This window comes from Bufo bufo, chromosome 1 (genome assembly GCF_905171765.1).
Source record: "Bufo bufo chromosome 1, aBufBuf1.1, whole genome shotgun sequence".
Classification (NCBI taxonomy): domain Eukaryota; kingdom Metazoa; phylum Chordata; class Amphibia; order Anura; family Bufonidae; genus Bufo; species Bufo bufo.
This window is the reverse complement of record NC_053389.1, coordinates 634,650,007-634,669,824: the sequence shown is the minus strand read 5'-3', so window position 1 is coordinate 634,669,824 and position 19,818 is coordinate 634,650,007. Positions and strand designations below refer to the sequence as shown.

Sequence of the window (19,818 nt, the reverse complement as noted above, 5' to 3'; positions counted from 1 at the left end):
ATTCTCGCCCTAACATTTTCTTTTTTTCGTTCCAGATCACTCACACCTTACACTGTGGGGGATGGATCATACGGATGGTGTGCGTGCAGTATACCTCAGGAGGGGACCACTCGACTGCATTTTGTATTTTTGTTGTCGTTCTTTTAATGACATCTTTGATTTAGGTTTTTGCCGGTCTTGGCAGGCACCGCGGGACGGGTATTTGTGACATGACAGCCCTTGTTGGTTAAAATATTTATTGTTCTTCTATCACCCTGTAGCATATGAGTACCTATATGAGGAGATCCCTCCTGGGCTGTAATGATGGCTTGATACCTGTGGAGAGAGCCCTGCAGATACTGCGGATCCCGCAGTTGTGGTGGATCTCTCACAGGGTTGGACATGTTGGCACCCGTTTATTTGGGAGCCTTGTGACCTTTTGAGGCCTCTGATGCCCTAATTTGGTTTAGGTTTGATGCGAAATACAGGGGTATGATTATTGATGAGTTTCCAGTCACCAAGATGGCGCTTTGTGACTATGATCTCTACTGAGCATGCGCAACATCCCGGCAGACCAGGAATGACGTCTACATGACGTAGGGGTGCCGTCCTTCTGTGATGATGCGTCGCGCTCCCTGTATGCCCTATACCCGCTATTGGTGCCTGACCACGCCTGCGCAATAGGATGTCAACAACGCCGACATGGCGACACTGAATGGGTCTCCCTGCTGGCTTGGTATGTGTGCGGCCCCACCGCTTTGCTCCTCCCCCTGCACTATCTACGTTTATGAATTGTATGGATATATTTCATGATTTTATTCACTGTACTCAATGCACATATTTGTATTTTGATGTATATAGCATGCATGGACATGCTTCTTAATTGATGATTCATCTTTTTCATTATTATACACTGTATTTACTTACCATTTATTTTGACATGATTTGTAACACACCCACTGGGTGGTCTGTGATCACATGCTTTGTATGATGATTGATTCCCCTATATATTTGTCACCATTTGAGTTGTGTCTTTGCTTGAAGAAGGCTCATGCTTGGAGCCGAAACGTTGCACCACCTGTGTGAATAAAGGGTTCACTTTGCTTTTATCTACCGGAGTGCCGCTCTTTTTTCTGGATCTATATATATATATATATATATAGCAATATTTAGAAATATATAAAGACTTGTATACAGTATATGAAAGCACTGCATAAATTCAAATCCCAATGAATGATATCTGGTCCTTGGATCACCTTTCATTTATATGCAGTTTTTTTGCTGGCCTGAGGCACGTACTGTAAGATGACTTTTGCACTATGCTGTCTTATCCAGTTTTATTGTACCATTAAATAAAATAAAAGATTGATATCCATGGGTGCTGGACTTCTCTATTCTGAGACGTTTTCTAGTACTGATGGTATGGTATCTGTCTCCTATTATACAATAAATTGCTAATAGATTGAGAAAACTTCCCTAAACAAAAGTAACTCACATATATCTGCAGGCTAGTTATTTGAAATTACCGTACTTGAAATTACATGGATAAAAATGTATTTGTGATGTATTTATCCTGTGTTGCTGCAGGGGACCAGTATAGACCAGCAGGTGACAGAATCCAGCATTGGGGACAGGAACACTACAGCCGGCTTCAGCACACAAGGTTGGTAGCATATCAGTTTATGTTAAAAGTTCCATCTTGAACTGATTTACTGAATATTGCTCTTTACTCAGTATTGAACTTTTTTCTGTTGCATTGTATTTCTATGCATTTACATTAGAGTATACTGTGGCAGAAAACCAAATTACTTTTGTACATGATATATTTAAATACACAGTTTCGGATCTATGTACTTTATGGTTTATGTTAATGTGTCTGGAAAAGTATCCATTAATCTCGGGATACTTACCGTGAGACTATTATAATGCAGTAAGGCCTTTAATATGTTTTAACAACCCTGATCACTTAATTAAATTTTTTTCACAAATATAGAAGTAGACTTAAATATATATTGTTTTTAACAATTGCATTTAAGTCTTTTTATACTTGTTTTTGCAGAGTAACTTTATACAGCTATTTATTAAATGCCGTATTTGATGATTACCTTCCAATATTTAAATATAAACCATTCATTAACTATTCTGTAATTATGTAATCAAATAGAATAATATACAATACACTTTTTTATTTTTGTATTGTACATAAAAATAAATTCTGGGTGAATATTATGGTTTTAATGGAACCCTAGGCATGATGCCCATATACAAAGCTAAAAAATGGAAAGCAGGTTTCTACATAGCCCTATACATCTCAAAGAGAGAAATGTGTTCCTTAGACGGGGAAGCCAATGTCACTGTAGTGTGAGAAAATGTTTGCTTGGGAACAAATGTTACTGCAGTAGGCCCAGGACCTAGTACATACAGGGAGTGCAGAATTATTAGGCAAGTTGTATTTTTGAGGATTAATTTTATTATTGAACAACAACCATGTTCTCAATGAACCCAAAAAACTCATTAATATCAAAGCTGAATATTTTTGGAAGTAGTTTTTAGTTTGTTTTTGGTTTTAGCTATTTTAGGGGGATATCTGTGTGTGCAGGTGACTATTACTGTGCATAATTATTAGGCAACTTAACAAAAAACAAATATATACCCATTTCAATTATTTATTTTTACCAGTGAAACCAATATAACATCTCAACATTCACAAATATACATTTCTGACATTCAAAAACAAAACAAAAACAAATCAGTGACCAATATAGCCACCTTTCTTTGCAAGGACACTCAAAAGCCTGCCATCCATGGATTCTGTCAGTGTTTTGATCTGTTCACCATCAACATTGCGTGCAGCAGCAACCACAGCCTCCCAGACACTGTTCAGAGAGGTGTACTGTTTTCTCTCCTTGTAAATCTCACATTTGATGATGGACCACAGGTTCTCAATGGGGTTCAGATCAGGTGAAAAAGGAGGCCATGTCATTAGATTTTCTTCTTTTATACCCTTTCTTGCCAGCCACGCTGTGGAGTACTTGGACGCATGTGATGGAGCATTGTCCTGCATGAACATCATGTTTTTCTTGAAGGATGCAGACTTCTTCCTGTACCACTGCTTGAAGAAGGTGTCTTCCAGAAACTGGCAGTAGGACTGGGAGTTGAGCTTGACTCCATCCTCAACCTGAAAAGGCCCCACAAGCTCATCTTTGATGATACCAGCCCAAACCAGTACTCCACCTCCACCTTGCTGGCGTCTGAGTCGGACTGGAGCTCTCTGCCCTTTACCAATCCAGCCACGGGCCCATCCATCTGGCCCATCAAGACTCACTCTCATTTCATCAGTCCATATAACCTTAGAAAAATCAGTCTTGAGATATTTCTTGGCCCAGTCTTGACGTTTCAGCTTGTGTGTCTTGTTCAGTGGTGGTCGTCTTTCAGCCTTTCTTACCTTGGCCATGTCTCTGAGTATTGCACACCTTGTGCTTTTGGGCACTCCAGTGATGTAAATATGGCCAAATATGGCCAAACTGGTGGCAAGTGGCATCTTGGCAGCTGCACGCTTGACTTTTCTCAGTTCATGGGCAGTTATTTTGCGCCTTGGTTTTTCCACACGCTTCTTGCGACCCTGTTGACTATTTTGAATGAAACGCTTGATTGTTCGATGATCACGCTTCAGAAGCTTTGCAATTTTAAGAGTGCTGCATCCCTCTGCAAGATATCTCACTATTTTTTACTTTTCTGAGCCTGTCAAGTCCTTCTTTTGACCCATTTTGCCAAAGGAAAGGAAGTTTCCTAATAATTATGCACACCTAATATAGGGTGTTGATGTCATTAGACCACACCCCTTCTCATTACAGAGATGCACATCACCTAATATGCTTAATTGGTAGTAGGCTTTCGAGCCTTTACAGTTTAGAGTAAGACAACATGCATAAAGAGGATGATGTGGTCAAAATACTCATTTGCCTAATAATTCTGCACGCAGTGTAGTTGCGTACTGTAGTTGATAAGGTTAAAAAAATAGCTTCACGTAGGCAGATACTTTCCTTTGTAAGCCTTGAAATGAAAGAAGCTGCCAGCTTGACCTCTTTCCAAGATAGCATTTCATGTCAAGAACTTATGATACTTATACTAGACCCTGGAAGGTACTCTGGGAAAATGTGCCTATCTTAGAGAAGCAATATACTTTTTATTTATTGTTCTCCCCCAGAAAATATTCTTCCATAAGAATCCTGCACTTTTTTGTGTACAGGACATAAAACCCTGTCTAAAAAAACAACAACCTAAAAATGTGTCAAGGGATCAGCTGAAGGCACCCTTGAGTGTTGTAGGCTGTAATATTCAAGGGTTAATGTCAAAAGATCCTTTGCTTTATCTTTTTTTTTTATGCATGGCATATGAAGCCTCATTTTACAACATGACTCTCTCCCTGGAAGGGAAGCACCACAACAACATAGAGGCTCCCACAGTAACTCACGTCTCATTACATACCTCTCTTTGCATTCACAAGCAGAGCCCTTGTAGCACTCAGTGGATATTTTACCAGAGTAGGGTTCCCACCCCTTTATACAAAAACTCCAGTTAGATCGTATTAGATGCAACTTGTTTATTTAGGAATTCAAAGTCGGTTGCTGCGGCGAGGTGGTAACGTTTCGGCAACTCTGTGCCTTCATCAGACTGCAGCAAAAAAAATATTAAATATGATATCTATATCATTTGATATGACAGCGGATGTTCAATGTACATTTGTATATCAGAACATTACATAAGCAAATTAGTAAAAAGTAAATAAAGGCAAAAATAATGCAAAAGTAATAAAGACATAGGAAAAATAATAAATTTGATTTCCGCTGGAGTTCAAAATAAAAGAACCTGTTGCGGCAAGGACACAGTCAACTAGTGTCATCCTCTATGAAACAAAATCAGCTGTGTTGTTAAGGTTAAGAAAATCGACCAGATAAAACCAAACTAGTATCTATCTGCAGTGTTATACTCATAGCTATATTGTACTCATAGGCATTAATAATACTGAACATGAGCCTAGGAGCTGGCTTACCTATACCTCTATTAGGTCTATTTCTTTTCATAGTACATTCAGTTAGTTCCAGGTTAGTAGCAGTTAATTATGGATATAGTGATACTGGGCCCAGTGTCACCGGAGCAACTTACCTAATGCCGCTGTTATGAGTATAACACTGCAGATAGATACTAGTTTGGTTTTATCTGGGCGATTTCCTTACCAACCTTACCAACACAGCTGATTTTGTTTCATAGAGGATGACTGTGTCCTTGCCGCAACAGGTAGATATCATATAGATATCATATAAAATATTTTTTTTTTTGCTGCAGTCTGATGAAGGCACAGAGTTGCCGAAACGTTACCACCTCGCCGCAGCAACCGACTTTGAATTTCTAAATAAACAAGTTGCATCTAATATGATCTAACTGGAGTTTTTGTATTAAATACCTCTCTTTGCTTGATAAAGAGGCCCTAACTGAGAACAACATAAACTGGTCACATTTTGCTTAAGGTCATTGTCAAGTCAGTATTGAGCAGCTCCAATACATGCTGAGCACTGGAGTCCACTCAATAGAGAGCATGTGTCAAGACATCCTCATATTCATGAGGTACCAGCTTCCCTTTCCACCCCTCCACTGCTGATTTCTGTAGGAAGAGAGCTGTACATCAGTGGCGTTGGAAGCTATGAAGGCTCCTAAATGTGTGCAGTGTATTGATTGGGCTCAAGTGCTCCATTCTGGAAGAAGCTGTTTGATAGGAATTTTAGGAAAAAAACTGGGTCAATTCCAGTAAGCGATCCAGCATTTCCCTCACAGTCTCTGTCAAAGGTTTAAAGGGCAGCATGAAATTAATTATACATTTCCTTTAAGTAAATGTAATAAGGTTGACAACTTCATATATTTAAAAAAATAGTAATAAACAATGTGACTACACTTGTTCTCTTTGTGTTTTACATTATAGTGTCTGTGGACAGTACTTCCATTCTGGTGTCAGAAGTAGCTGATATTCCTGCACTTAGCTGCTCATCAGAAGATCTTTGTTCTTTAGAAGTTCAAGGTTCTTTGCGTTCTGCAGATTTTTCTCCATATAGCACTATTCGTACAGCAGCTACAGGGAGTAGCTGTGCCAGCTTGGAACATAGTCTTCGCTGTGGCCTTCATCTCACCCATTCGCAGTGTTCACCAGATGATGATGGAAGCAGAGCATCAACAGATAGATCTCAGTGGCAAGATCTGTCCTTGGACTCTTCATCTGAGAATTTCAGCACCCCAGAAAGAGATTCTCAACTATCTACAAAGGAAAAGAAATTGTCTCAGTCATTGAAACCTATAAAAATGTGCTGTGGTGTGTTCAGCCAACCACCTGGACAATGCCAGCCATCACCAAGCACATTACCAATAAACCCAACATCTCACTCAGGACCGAAGGAAAAGACAGCCCAGCAGCATCATACTAGGAGATATCGGATTGCCAATATAGTCCGATCTACCAGTGACCCTGTTTCCTGCTCCTCTAGTACAGAAGGTAATCAAATACATCTAACAGTGCATCAGTGACGTGGGCTGAAATAATGTGGTTGCCGAACCCGAATAGTGCATGGGGTGTGCATGTTACCTATGACATTATCCGAATCTGGTAAAGTATTTATTATTGGACTGAAACAGTGTAGAAACTGATAACATGTATCTTATAAATTTACTGTAGATGTTAAATTCCTTACAGAGCATTTACTGCTAAATTCAAGACATCACAGTGTTAGTTTTTATATATAGTGGTGTTTAAAACTTAATGATAACCATCTCTGCCACGTTGTTAGCCATTCTACTTAGCTTTTTCTTAGATATATCTGTTTCTGAAAGGATCAGTTCATTTAAACTGGGATCGAAATCCACTCACGTGACACAGAGAAAAGCCTTACTAAAACGAAGATAAAAGGCAGATATAACCGTTTCGTTGTTGTAAGCTGACATTATCTGCATGCTATATAGGGGAATGCAACATACATTACTGACAATGAGCCATTCACAGAACTAAAATGGCCAATAAGTATTTTAAATGAAAAAAATATATACCATTTTGCAATTGGAAATGTCTCATCAAAAATGGACAGCTGTAAAAGCCTGGTTTTCATCTTAATTTTGCATTTCATCTGTTATCCTAAAATCTAGCAGTTCTCACTCTAGCCACTGAGCCTAATGATAGGTACTGATGCTTCATGTACTTCAGTCATTTCATCATCATCACAGGCAGGATTACAGCGAAATATATCATTTATATATAGATAATTAAGGATCCACCATTCTCAATAGGTAATGGTCATAGCTCACCTCTTTTCCCGTCCCTGCACAGATCACGGAACATGCCTACAACACTCTCCATGGGAGTCAATGAGTCATTGCTGGTCTACCAGTTCCTATGGTCCACATGTCTGCTGTAAAGCAGACATCTAAATGCCATTAACATCGGCTCAGGCAAGATGGCTGCCCTCATAATCATGTACAGAAAATGTAATTAAAAGTCAACAATCAGAAAATAGAAAAAAGATTGTCCATATCTGTGTTTTAATGAATAAAAAATATACAAGCCCAGGGAGCTTAAAGTGGACCATGCTGGTACATGGCATAGGAATTCTATGGTTGGTTGTCAGGTCTCTGCGTTATGCCACACTCTTGCACTAGGCACACACCATGTATTAGTTAAAGAAGAACTCCCGCAAAAAATGTTATTCTCTGATCTGCTAGAAAGGTACATGATGTAATCTGTAGTGAATGTAATCTTCTTACCAGTGTCTGTATTTGTGACCTATCTCCTACCTTCTGCTTCTCTATGACCAGCAATCATACTTTCCAAATCACACAGCATCTTATGTGTGGACAGGAAGTCAGTTTCTCTATGTATTCCTATGGGAGCCTCATTCTCAGTCTCGTAGGAATGAATAGAGAAGTAACGGACTTTCTGTCCTGTGTCATTTGGAGATCAGAGAGTTAGTCACATGACATAGCTAAAAATTAGAAGGGAAGTTATAACTCACAAATACAGTCACTGATAAGAAGGTCACCATCACTACAGATTACATCAAGTACCTTTCTAACAGGTCAGAGAATAAACATTTTAGCGGGAGGTCTACTTCAAGCCTAGAGTGTTACACAAACAAGTTGATAGAAGAAGACAATTGAAGGACATACTAGTAAATGCTCCCTAGCCCCAAACATCTCCATAATGTATATGTTTCATCACCAAATGTCAAAAAACATTCTTTGAAGAAGAGATCTAGCTTGAAAAATTGTCATAATATAATGTGTATTGGGGAGTGATAAGGCGAGACAGATAGAATGGATAACCCCGTTAGAAACCAATTACCTTTGATCAATATAGAACCCATTCGAAAATAAAACTCTGACAAAATATATCAGCAGACATAACAAGCAGTTTGACTTTAGCACTTCGAATGGATTCTGTATTTTATAGCAGGCAGTTACTAGAAGGAAAAGTTTTGTGTTTCAGGCAGCCCCAGTAGCTCTGCAGTACAATTGGTAGATTAATTAGGAAAGACATTTGGAAGCCTGAGCTGAATTGAGAATTAAAGGCACTTTTACACATCAGAAAATTACCAGGCAAGTAATATGGTTTGTATCTCCAACTGAGAAAATGAAGCTGAACTTTAACACACTTACAGAATGATCCGACTAGTTTAATGGTTTGCATTTCCAGCTGCGATTTCACAGTATGAGGCTATATGACTTTTAGAAAGTCTTGTTTGCAAATAGTTTCTTGTTGACATGTGTTTGGTAAATTGCTGCCTAAGTAGATCCGGTTTGAATCAGTTCAGAGACCTTTACAAATCTCAGCAAAATGACTGAATTTGTACATAAATGTATCTTGTTGGAGTTTCTAAAATGTAGGGATATGAGAGTAATCATTTTCTAGCTGAACAGTGCTAACAGGGCAACTGTTTAATATATGATAATAGTATTGTGCGAAATTAAATAGGTTGAAGTGAGAACATTGCAAGCTTGACTTCTTTGCCTCACTTACTATGTATTTCCTCTCTTCTGTATTTGTTAATAAGAAATGTTAAAAAGAATGTTTCATCAATGACATACTGTATTTAAAAAAAAAATGGCTGATGCTCTTTATTCTTTCATTTTAATAACTAATTTCCTTTCCTTTTTATTTTTTTACCCAATTTACCCAATCACAACAGGTGCAGTCATAGTCACCTGTCACTTGTTTTCTGCTACCTACTTGTCTGCTTTGTTGTTCAGACTGGGGCAGAGCGAGCAGGGTGTAGGGGATGAAAGGGAATCAGTCCCCGCAATCTTGGACTACTATTTGAAGTAATATATTATTAGTACTGAAGATAAGGAGTGCAGATTGTGAATTTTTATTTTCTTGCTGCCCCAATATCAGGCTTTAGGTCTGCTCTGGAATAAATTGTCAGGACTGCTGTGCATGCACACATAACTCCTCTCCATTGTGTTAGCATGGCATAGCAGTCCGGACTATGTATTTCAGTGCATGTATTTCAGTGCTACTCCTGGATTACTGCAGATAGTCAAGAATCGTGGTGACAGTGTCCCTTTAACCCCTTAAGGACCCATGACGTAGCTGTACATCATGGGTCCGATCCCTAAACATGGTGACTGCTCGTGCGTGCAGCGGGCACCTTAGCCGCGGGGTCTCTGCTATTTTAAATAGCATAGACCCACGGCACATGTATGCGATTCCCTGGCTGAGATCAGGGGACTTGTTACTGCGATCTAATTGACCGAAGCCCCAAGCTGGCTTCCGAGTCAATTAGATGTATATATTAATACAGGCCACTAGGTGGCAGCCTTGTATTGATATAGTGCAATTAAAGTCTTCAATGATGGCTATTTAGCCATCACTGAATACTATGAGCAATAAAATGATTGCCAGCTATTGTCACCCAAGGTGACTTAAAAAAAAAGTAAAAAAAAGTTTTTACAAATATAAAAAAAAAACAAAAACGAAAAGTTCAACTCACCCCCCTTTCCTTAAAATAAAAATAAAAATACTTAACCAATAAACAAAACTCAAGAAAAATTATTCAAGTGTGGTATCGTTGGAACCGTACTGACCTGGAGAATGAAGATAACAGGTCAATTTTACCACATAGTGTACAGTGTAAAAAATAAAAACCTTTATCAGAATTGTGTTTTTCTCCCAGTTCTACCCCATTTGGAATTTTTTTCCCGCTCCCTACTACATGGTATGCAACCGTAAATGGTGCCATTAGAAAGTACAACCTGTCCCGCAAAAATAAGCCCTCATAAGGCTATGTGAATGGAAAAATAAAAAAGTTAGGACTATTGGAAGGCGGGGAGTGAAACCTGCAGCGCTCCCCTGAATAATCCTTCAAAGGAAGCACGGAAGAAAGACCTGGACGTAGTCAAGCATAGATTCCAAAAATCAAACCGATCCAGCTTCCCATAAAAGGTGATCTTTATTGGTTAGGAATAAAATCCAGACATAAAAAATGTGCAATTATGCAGTCTACGCCTTTCGGACCTCCAGAATATTGTTTATTATGGAGGTCAGAAACGCGTAGACTGCATAATTGCACATTTTTGATGTCTGGATTTTATTTCTAATGAATAAAAATCACCTTTTATGGAAAGCTGGAACGGTTTGATTGGAGAGTCCCTTTAATGGCAACTCTTTTGTTCAGGTGTAGGCCTAAATAAGGCAAGATAGTAACACTATACACACACAGATAAAGCTATGTGTGCATCATCCCTCTCACTCTTTGGTGTCTGGGGGGGGGGGTGATTCTCCCCCACTCCCTGAAGACTGTAATGATCCATGATATTTCTCTGTCAATTTACCTTCATTTATTTCATCTGCCATAAAGCATACATCCCCAGCTGTATTGTCTATGCAGGCAATAGAGGATGGAAATATGTGTCTAAAATAAGAATTTTTTGAAAAAAGCAGTATGCCATCACATTTGGGGAGATTTATCAAAACTGGTGCATAGGAAAACTGGCTTAGTAGCCCATAACAACCAGTCAGATTCCACCTTTCATTTTCCAAAAGAGCTCTGAAAAATGGAAGGAGGAATCGGATTGGTTACTGTGGGAAACTAAACCAGTTTTATTTTACACCAGTTTCAATAAACCTCCCCATTATTTCTCTTCTACTGTATTAGGGTGGGTTCACATCACATTTTATGCCTCCATTTGACATATACATTAGGGGGGAAAAAATGATTCAAAAACTCAGCACACCACGTTCCTTGTATCCTGCAGAGTCCAGTTAAAAAAAAAAACATATACAGTGGATATAAAAAGTCTACACACCCCTGTTAAAATGTCAGGTTTCTGTGATGTAAAAAAATGTGACAAAAATAAATCATTTCAGAACTTTTTCCACCTTTAACGTGACCTATAAACTGTACAACTCAGTTGAAAAACAAACTGAAATCTTTTAGATAGAGGGAAGAAAAAATATAAAAATTCAATAATATGGTTGCATAAGTGTGCACACCCTTAAACTAATACTTTGTTGAAGCACCTTTTGATTTTATTACAACACTCAGTCTTTTTGGGTATCAGCATGGCACATTTTGACTTGGCAAGATTTGCCCACTCTTCTTTGCAAAAACACTCCAAATCTGTCAGGTTGCGAGGGCATCTCCTGGGCACAGCCCTCTTCAGATCACCCCACAGATTTTCAATCGAACTCTGGCTGGGCCATTCCAAAACTTTAATCTTCTTCTGGTGAAGCCATTCCTTTGTTGATTTGGATGTATGCTTTGGGCCGTTGTCATGCTGAAAGATGAAGTTCCTCTTCATGTTCAGCTTTCTAGCAGAAGCCAGAAGGTTTTGTGCCAATATTGATATGGATGTTTTTCTTCGTAAGAAAAGGCTTTTGTCTTGCCCCTCTACCCCATAGCCCAGACATATGAAGAATATGGGAGATTGTTGTCACATGTACCACAAAGCCAGTACTTGCCAGATATTCCTGCAGCTCCTTTAATGTTGCTGTAGGCCTCTTGGTAGCCTCCCAGACCAGTTTTCTTCTCGTCTTTTCATTAATTTTGGAGGGACGTCCAGTTCTTGGTAATGTCACTGTTGTGCCATATTTTCACCACTTGATGATGACTGTCTTCACTGTGTTCAATGGTATAACTAATGCCTAGGAAATTCTTTTGTACCCTTCTCCTGACTGATACCTTTTAACAATGAGATCCCTCTGATGCTTTGGAAGCTTTCTGTGGACCATTGCTTTTGCTGTAAGATGCGACTAAGAAAATTTCAGGAAAGACCAACTAGAGCAGCTGAACATTATTTGGGGTTAATCAGAGGCATAGGAATTATCTGGTATGAGTGATCAAAATTTTGTAGATATTAAATCGTAACTTTTAATTATAACTCTTAGAAAATAGCCCCTTACTTAGATATATAAATAGAACCTTAGACAAATAAATGTATAGCTTAAATCGGATCACATCTCATATGAAACTAGAGTATTGGTGACTCCAAACGAAATTGAAGCATATACGTCATAAACTTTAGGTAGAACAAAAGGAAAAAATGGTGCACGGCGGCACCTGTATGATGATAACCCGTTTGTCCTACCGCGTAGTTGGGCGACTCCAATTGTGCCGCAGTTACCTCTCGGATCAGTGATGGGTCCTGGTATTGGTGTTGCTGCACACGGATAGGAGTCCGAATATGAGATGTGATACGATTTAAGCTATACATTTATTTGTCTAAGGTTCTATTTATATATCTAAGTAAGGGGCTATTTTCTTAGAGTTATAATTAAAAGTTACGTTTTAATATCTACAAAATTTTGATCACTCATACCAGATAATTCTCATTAATATAGGTGGTCCTCTAAAATATATCATATACTCGATTTATATTCTTTTGCTAGTTAATCAGAGGCACTTTAAAGGATGGCAGGTATATGCTGACTCCTATTTAACATGATTTTGAATGTGATTGCTTAATTCTGAACACAGCTACATCCCCAGTTATAAGAGGCTGTGCACACTTATGCAACCACATTATTTTAGTTTGGGGTTTTTTCTCCCCTCCACCTAAAAGATTTCAGTTTGTTTTTCAATTGAGTGGTACAGTTTATAGGTCACATTTAAGGTGGAAAAAGTTCTGAAATGATTTAAATGATTTATCTTTGTGTAATTTTTTTACAGCACAGAAACCTGACATTTTAACAGGGGTGTGTAGACTTTTTATATCCACTGTACTTTTTTTTATAATGGTAAAAAAAAAGTATACTTTTTTTTTAACAATGGAACTCTATGGTGAATGGATGCCTCTTTTGTATATGTTAAACGGATAGGAAAAACGTGATGTGAACCGCACCACATCATCTAGTTTTGGAAACTAAAATAACTTTAGATACACAACACATTCCAGTTAGAGGAAGTTACAGTATTTTTGGTTGTTTATTTTTAATGGGATGTGGCCTAAAAACTAACATATTTTGAACCTTAAATCGTAAAGCACTTTCTGGCTACTGTTGAAAATGGGTTTGTAAGATGATTATATGGAACCTACCAATTTATCCTCTGTTGATATTTTGCACCATTTACTATATTTTGTAATATATGCCCCCTTGTTGGCTAAGTCCTTTGTGCTGCTCACATGGAGATCCTGTACATAAAATGGCTGCAGATGGATGGTCAGGCAACCAGGCAAATTAATCAAATTCCTTTATTCAAATTGACTGCAATTGTCATCTGCACTATTGGGAGTTTAGTGCAGGTTCAGTGCATTAGAATGAAGAAGACTGAGTGATGTGTCTGGTCATATGACCTTCGATCAGAGGCCATTTTATGGACAGCAGCTTTATGCGGACAGCACAACAGATTTGCCCAAAAAAAGACATGTCTTGAGATCCATAAAATGGCACAGATTATCAACAAAGGATAAATTAGCAAGTGCCATATTGCCATCTTACATATACATTGGTCAACAGTAGCCAGAAAGTGGCCAACCCATTTAAAGACCAAGCAATTTTTTTTTTTAATTTTTTCATTTCAAAAGCTATAAAAAAACTAAAAAAATTCTGTCGATATAACAACATGGTGGCTTCTGTTGATAAATGAAGATTTATCTTCCTAGGATATTAATAACCAGGGGGTGGAGCTTTATTTATCAAGACCACCTTTTTCTGCCGGTCTTTGACAGGGGGAAGCGCCTAATTTTTATGAGATGTGGGCCTTGTCACAAACTAGGCCCACCTCCTGCAATCTGTGCACCAGGAGTAAAAACTACTCAAGCCTCTGGCTGAATTAGTTTTTTTAAGCACTAATATGCTACTAAAAGGTTTTTTGGAAATATATGCATAGTCTGGGGGTACTCTTTCTCATTAAGGAAAGTGCCTAACACACATAGTACATGTGCAGAGTATTGTAGGCCAGGCAATGTCCATCTGGGTTTCTGGGAAAGATATTCAAATTAGCTTTCCTAAGCCTATCTGATGCCAGAAAGTGTTCTAATTGTCATATATTTTACCAGAAACCCAGCGGAACATTGACTGGCTTAAAATACACATGTAGCCAATGTAAAATTGACTTTGATAATACATTACACAGTGTTATCTCATGTCAAAAGCCATTGAAATCCTTTGGAAAAGTCAATTAACGTTTTCTTGCCATTGTTTACTTAACATGTAAACCATTAAGTTTGATTATGGAAAAGCCATGATTGAAAAATTTGAGGCTACCTCCATGGTAGTAGTATGTCTAACAGCTGGCATCAGAAAAAAATTACTTTATCTTTTTTTATTTGTCAGGGAAGCTTTTTTGCATAGCTTTGGGCTTATGTGAAAATATTCAAATTAGCTTTTCTTGCAACAAGGATAAGAAAGATAATTCTTTCTGATGCAAATTGATGTTAGACATGCTATTTTGCATACATTTTTCCCACAAACCAAGTTGATTATTGTATATGCCGCAATAGTCATCACGTATACTAAGTGGTTTTCATAATAGAAATAGTACCCACTCAGAGTTCCCCCTAAAGCCTCTCAACTAGAAAAGCTAGATTCTATTTTCTCTGCTCTGACAAAGGTTTTTGTACTAAAAGAGTTAGTTGCAGATGTGAGGCTGGCTTAGCTATGACTTTGTTAATCCTTAATGGAAAGAATACTGAATTGCATTCCACGTGTGGGTCTCTCTCTTGTTGTTTTTGTTCAATTCAACACATAATCTAGTCTCTCTCTTTTCCTTTGTCTCTCTTTCTCTCTCTCACTCGCTATATATATATATATATAGTCCACTTTTGGCTAAGACAGTGATGGATGGTGCGATCTGACACTGGTGTACCCTGACTATGGAATGCACCTCTAATCTTTTTGGATGTTGTTCTGGGCTCTTTGGTTACAATTTGTATTATCCATCTCTTCAGTCCAGGGAGGTTGGCTACAGTGATGCTAATTACAGGACACACCTTAGTTTAAGATTTCCCTGTGGTCTTTTCTCGGGGTACCATTATTATTGTCCAGGCCCATTTCAAAATGGCAGTGGGTCTTATAAAGTGAATACTAGTGAGCGCTTCCACTAGTATGCAGTAGGTGTGGGTAGCGGTGTGCAAGGTTCTGCTGGTACTTACCATTCCTGGTATTCCTCCTTGGGGCTGCACTGCACTATCCTGACTGCCTACAGTGTCAGGACGTAGTGCGCCATTATGACCTGATGCTATATGCAGTCAGGTGGCAGTGCAGTGCGTGCCAAGAGAAGATCAGGGAGCGTGACTGCAATATGGACCACTGGACCTGGAGAGTAGTGGCAGAGCAGGAAAGGTAAGCAAATTTATTTATTTTAAGGTGTGATCTGAGGTCTGATATAGGGTTCTGGCCTGGAGGTCTGATGTGGTTTGATCTCAATCTGAAGTCTCATATGGGGGTCTGACACGGAGCTCTGATGGGGCTTTGATCTAAGGTCTGATACAGGGGTCTAACATGGAGGTCTGATGGGGCCTGATCTGATCTCATGATATGGGGATATGATTTGAGGTCCTAATATGGGAGTCGGTCTGATGTAAGGAACTAATATGGGGGTCTGATTTGAAGATCTGATATGAGGGTCTGATATAAGGAACTGATATGGGGGTCTGATGTGAGGATCTGATATAGGGTCTGATTTGAGGTCTGATCTGAGGTCTAAGACCTCCTCTAAAACCTGATTGGCTGTGAGGCTGAATGTAAGGCATTATAGGCAAGCCCACTTGCCAACGCCCTGCCCAGAGTCCTGTGATCCTCCATCCTCCCTGCCCTGAATGAATTTGATTAGTTTAAAATCGATTTACTTATCTCTACTTCAAGCTGTTAAATTTATGACACTGAATTATTCATGAAAATCCCTTCTAAATCTGTATGAATATGATATATGTGTCAGGCAGTCATGTCAACCCTTCATTTTCTATTTGGGAAACCTGAATGCAAATCCCTGGTGAATGTTGCAGAGAGAAAGTGTCTATGTATAGGCATCTTTAGCCTTTCAGAACATGTGGAAGTGAGACCTGTGGCGTGCTAGAGGGCAAGTCATGTCATTTCTGCCATCAGTATTCTTCACCTCCATTGGGCTCTTGTACAATTCTCATAGCTGCCAATATACCGTAGTTGTCTGAGAGATGTATAATGAAATACATAAAACACAAAACAATCTTCTCTATAGCACATCAATCATAAACCCTTTACTTCATATAAAGTGATATAAGCATACACCCAAAACATATCAGAAAAGAAAGTTGTGGAAATTAAATGATTACTCTCACTTTGGATGGGCATACATAAAACGGTGAATGTTTTGAAAGGAACATTTAATCACTAAGTGACCTATTTTTAAAATCATGTTTTTATGTTAAACATATTGTTTTTTAGAATTTTTGGCAATTTTTGTTTTCATTTCATCTAAAGAAAAAAAAGAAAAAAATACTAAAGACCGTGCATTTTTCACACTGATCTCTATGTGTAATCATTTATTGAAACTTCTTGATAACATTTCCGTAGCCTCACATTATTATCATAGGCTGAATTACAATTGCCGCTATCACCTTCGTATAGATAACACAAGATCCATCTTTCACAATAGGTGATATCACACCTGAACTGATACCTTCTAACCTCTGTATAGGTCACAGAGCATGTCTCGAAAAATCTCCCATAGTTGTCAATGAGGTCCCCTCCAGTCTATTGTGTCTGTTGCCCATGTGGCTGCTCTCAAAAAACATAAAGTCTTGAATTTTATGCCCAGTTTCCAGTGTGAAAACCCCATGGTTTTAGGATATATATACCAGTATATATTTTTTTTTACTGTAAAAAAAGTCACCAAAATTCTACAAAAAAATGTTTAAACATAAAATCTTGTTTTAAACAAAATATAATTTTCTGATGCTTTTAATGTCAAGCATTTTTTTAATGTCATGTATTTATCTAGCACAAATATATACCGTATTTTTCGCTCTTTAAAATACACATTTTTTCCCCCAAAAGTAGGGGAAAATGGCAATGCGTCTTATAAAACGAATACTAATAAAAGCTTCCATTACGGAAGCACTCATTAGTACACAATAGGACTGGGAAGTGGTGAATATAGTACTCCTGGTGCTGGCTATACTCTCCGCTCCCTGTTCTTCTGCAGATGCCGCTCTGAGCTGTGTCCTGGTTGCATATAGCATCAGGACATAGTGCACGTAAGTTATAGCTGCAGGAAGAGCATAACGTATGGTGGTGCTGTCCAGAGCAGTAGAGGTAAGCTATTTTAATAATTTTGTGTTTGATCTGAGGTCTTATGAAGATAGGGGCTGATTTGGGGGACTGATCTAATGTCTGATGAGGATTGGGAGTCTGATTTGGGGTCTGATCTGAGGTTTCCTCTCCCTCTTTACATCCAGGTGTCAATTTTTGTTCAATTTTGGTTTATCATTTTTGAGTTTATATGCATTACCTGCTTAACCACCTCAGCCCCCAGTGCTTAAACACCCTGAAAGACCAGGCCACTTTTTACACTTCTGACCTACACTACTTTCACCGTTTATTGCTCGGTCATGCAACTTACCACCCAAATGAATTTTACCTCCTTTTCTTCTCACTAATAGAGCTTTCATTTGGGTGTCATTTTACATATACCCATGCTGGGTGAGAGAAATATCTTGGCAAAATACAACTTTTCCCATTTTTTTATACAAAGTTGGCATTTGACCAAGATATTTATCTCACCCAGCATGGGTATATGTAAAAAGACACCCCAAAACACATTCCTCAACTTCTCCTGAATACAGAGATACCAGATGTGTGACACTTTTTTGCAGCCTAGGTGGGCAAAGGGGCCCATATTCCAAACAGCACCTTTCGGATTTCACAGGTCATTTTTTACAGAATTTGATTTCAAACTCCTTACCACACATTTGGGCCCCTAGAATGCCAGGGCAGTATAACTACCCCACAAGTGACCCCATTTTGGAAAGAAGACACCCCAAGGTATTCCGTGAGGGGCATGGCGAGTTCCTAGAATTTTTTATTTTTTGTCGCAAGTTAGTGGAAAATGCTGATTTATTTTTATTTTTATTTTTTTCATACAAAGTCTCATATTCCACTAACTTATGACAAAAAATAAAAACTTCCATGAACTTACTATGCCCATCAGCGAATACCTTGGGGTCTCTTCTTTCCAAAATGGGGTCACTTGTGGGGTAGTTATACTGCCCTGGCATTCTAGGGGCCCAAATGTGTGGTAAGGAGTTTGAAATCAAATTCTGTAAAAAATGACGAGTGAAATCCGAAAGGTGCTCTTTGGAATGTGGGCCCCTTTGCCCACCTAGGCTGCAAAAAAGTGTCACACATCTGGTATCTCCGTATTCAGTAGAAGTTGGGGAATGTGTTTTGGGGTGTCTTTTTACATATACCCATGCTGGGTGAGATAAATATCTTGGTCAAATGCCAACTTTGTATAAAAAAATGGGAAAAGTTGTCTTTTGCCAAGATATTTCTCTCACCCAGCATGGGTATATGTAAAATGACACCCCAAAACACATTCCCCACCTTCTCCTGAGTACGGAGATACCAGATGTGTGACACTTTTTTGCAGCCTAGGTGGGCAAAGGGGCCCATATTCCAAAGAGCACCTTTCGGATTTCACTCGTCATTTTTTACAGAATTTGATTTCAAACTCCTTACCACACATTTGGGCCCCTAGAATGCCAGGGCAGTATAACTACCCCACAAGTGACCCCATTTTGGAAAGAAGAGACCCCAAGGTATTCGCTGATGGGCATAGTGAGTTCATGGAAGTTTTTATTTTTTGTCACAAGTTAGTGGAATATGAGACTTTGTATGAAAAAAAAAAAAAAAAAAAAAAATCATCATTTTCCACTAACTTGTGACAAAAAATAAAAAATTCTAGGAACTCGCCATGCCCCTCACGGAATACCTTGGGGTGTCTTCTTTCCAAAATGTGGTCACTTGTGGGGTAGTTATACTGCCCTGGCATTTTCCAGGGGCCCTAATGTGTGGTAAGTAGGTAAATGACCAGTGAAATCCGAAAGGTGCTCTTTGGAATGTGGGCCCCTTTGCCCACCTAGGCTGCAAAAAAGTGTCACACATCTGGTATCGCCGTATTCAGGAGACGTTGGGGAATGTGTTTTGGGGTGTCTTTTTACATATACCCATGCTGGGTGAGAGAAATATCTTGGCAAAAGACAACTTTTTCCATTTTTTTATACAAAGTTGGCATTTGACCAAGATATTTATCTCACCCAGCGTGGGTATATGTAAAATGACACCCCAAAACACATTGCCCAACTTCTCCTGAGTACGGCGATACC

The 19,818-nt window shown here is 38.7% G+C and overlaps 1 protein-coding gene across 1 annotated transcript in view; it reads left to right on the top strand.

Moving 5' to 3' along the window:
- The window catches only part of FAM189A1 (family with sequence similarity 189 member A1), a 489,297-nt gene that overhangs the window by 399,181 nt on the left and 70,298 nt on the right, over positions 1–19,818 (top strand). The window contains exons 6-7 of the mRNA XM_040413849.1: positions 1,567–1,642; positions 5,957–6,520. Of these exons, the coding sequence (XP_040269783.1) occupies positions 1,567–1,642; positions 5,957–6,520 (640 nt within the window). The remainder of the gene's footprint in view (positions 1–1,566; positions 1,643–5,956; positions 6,521–19,818) is intronic.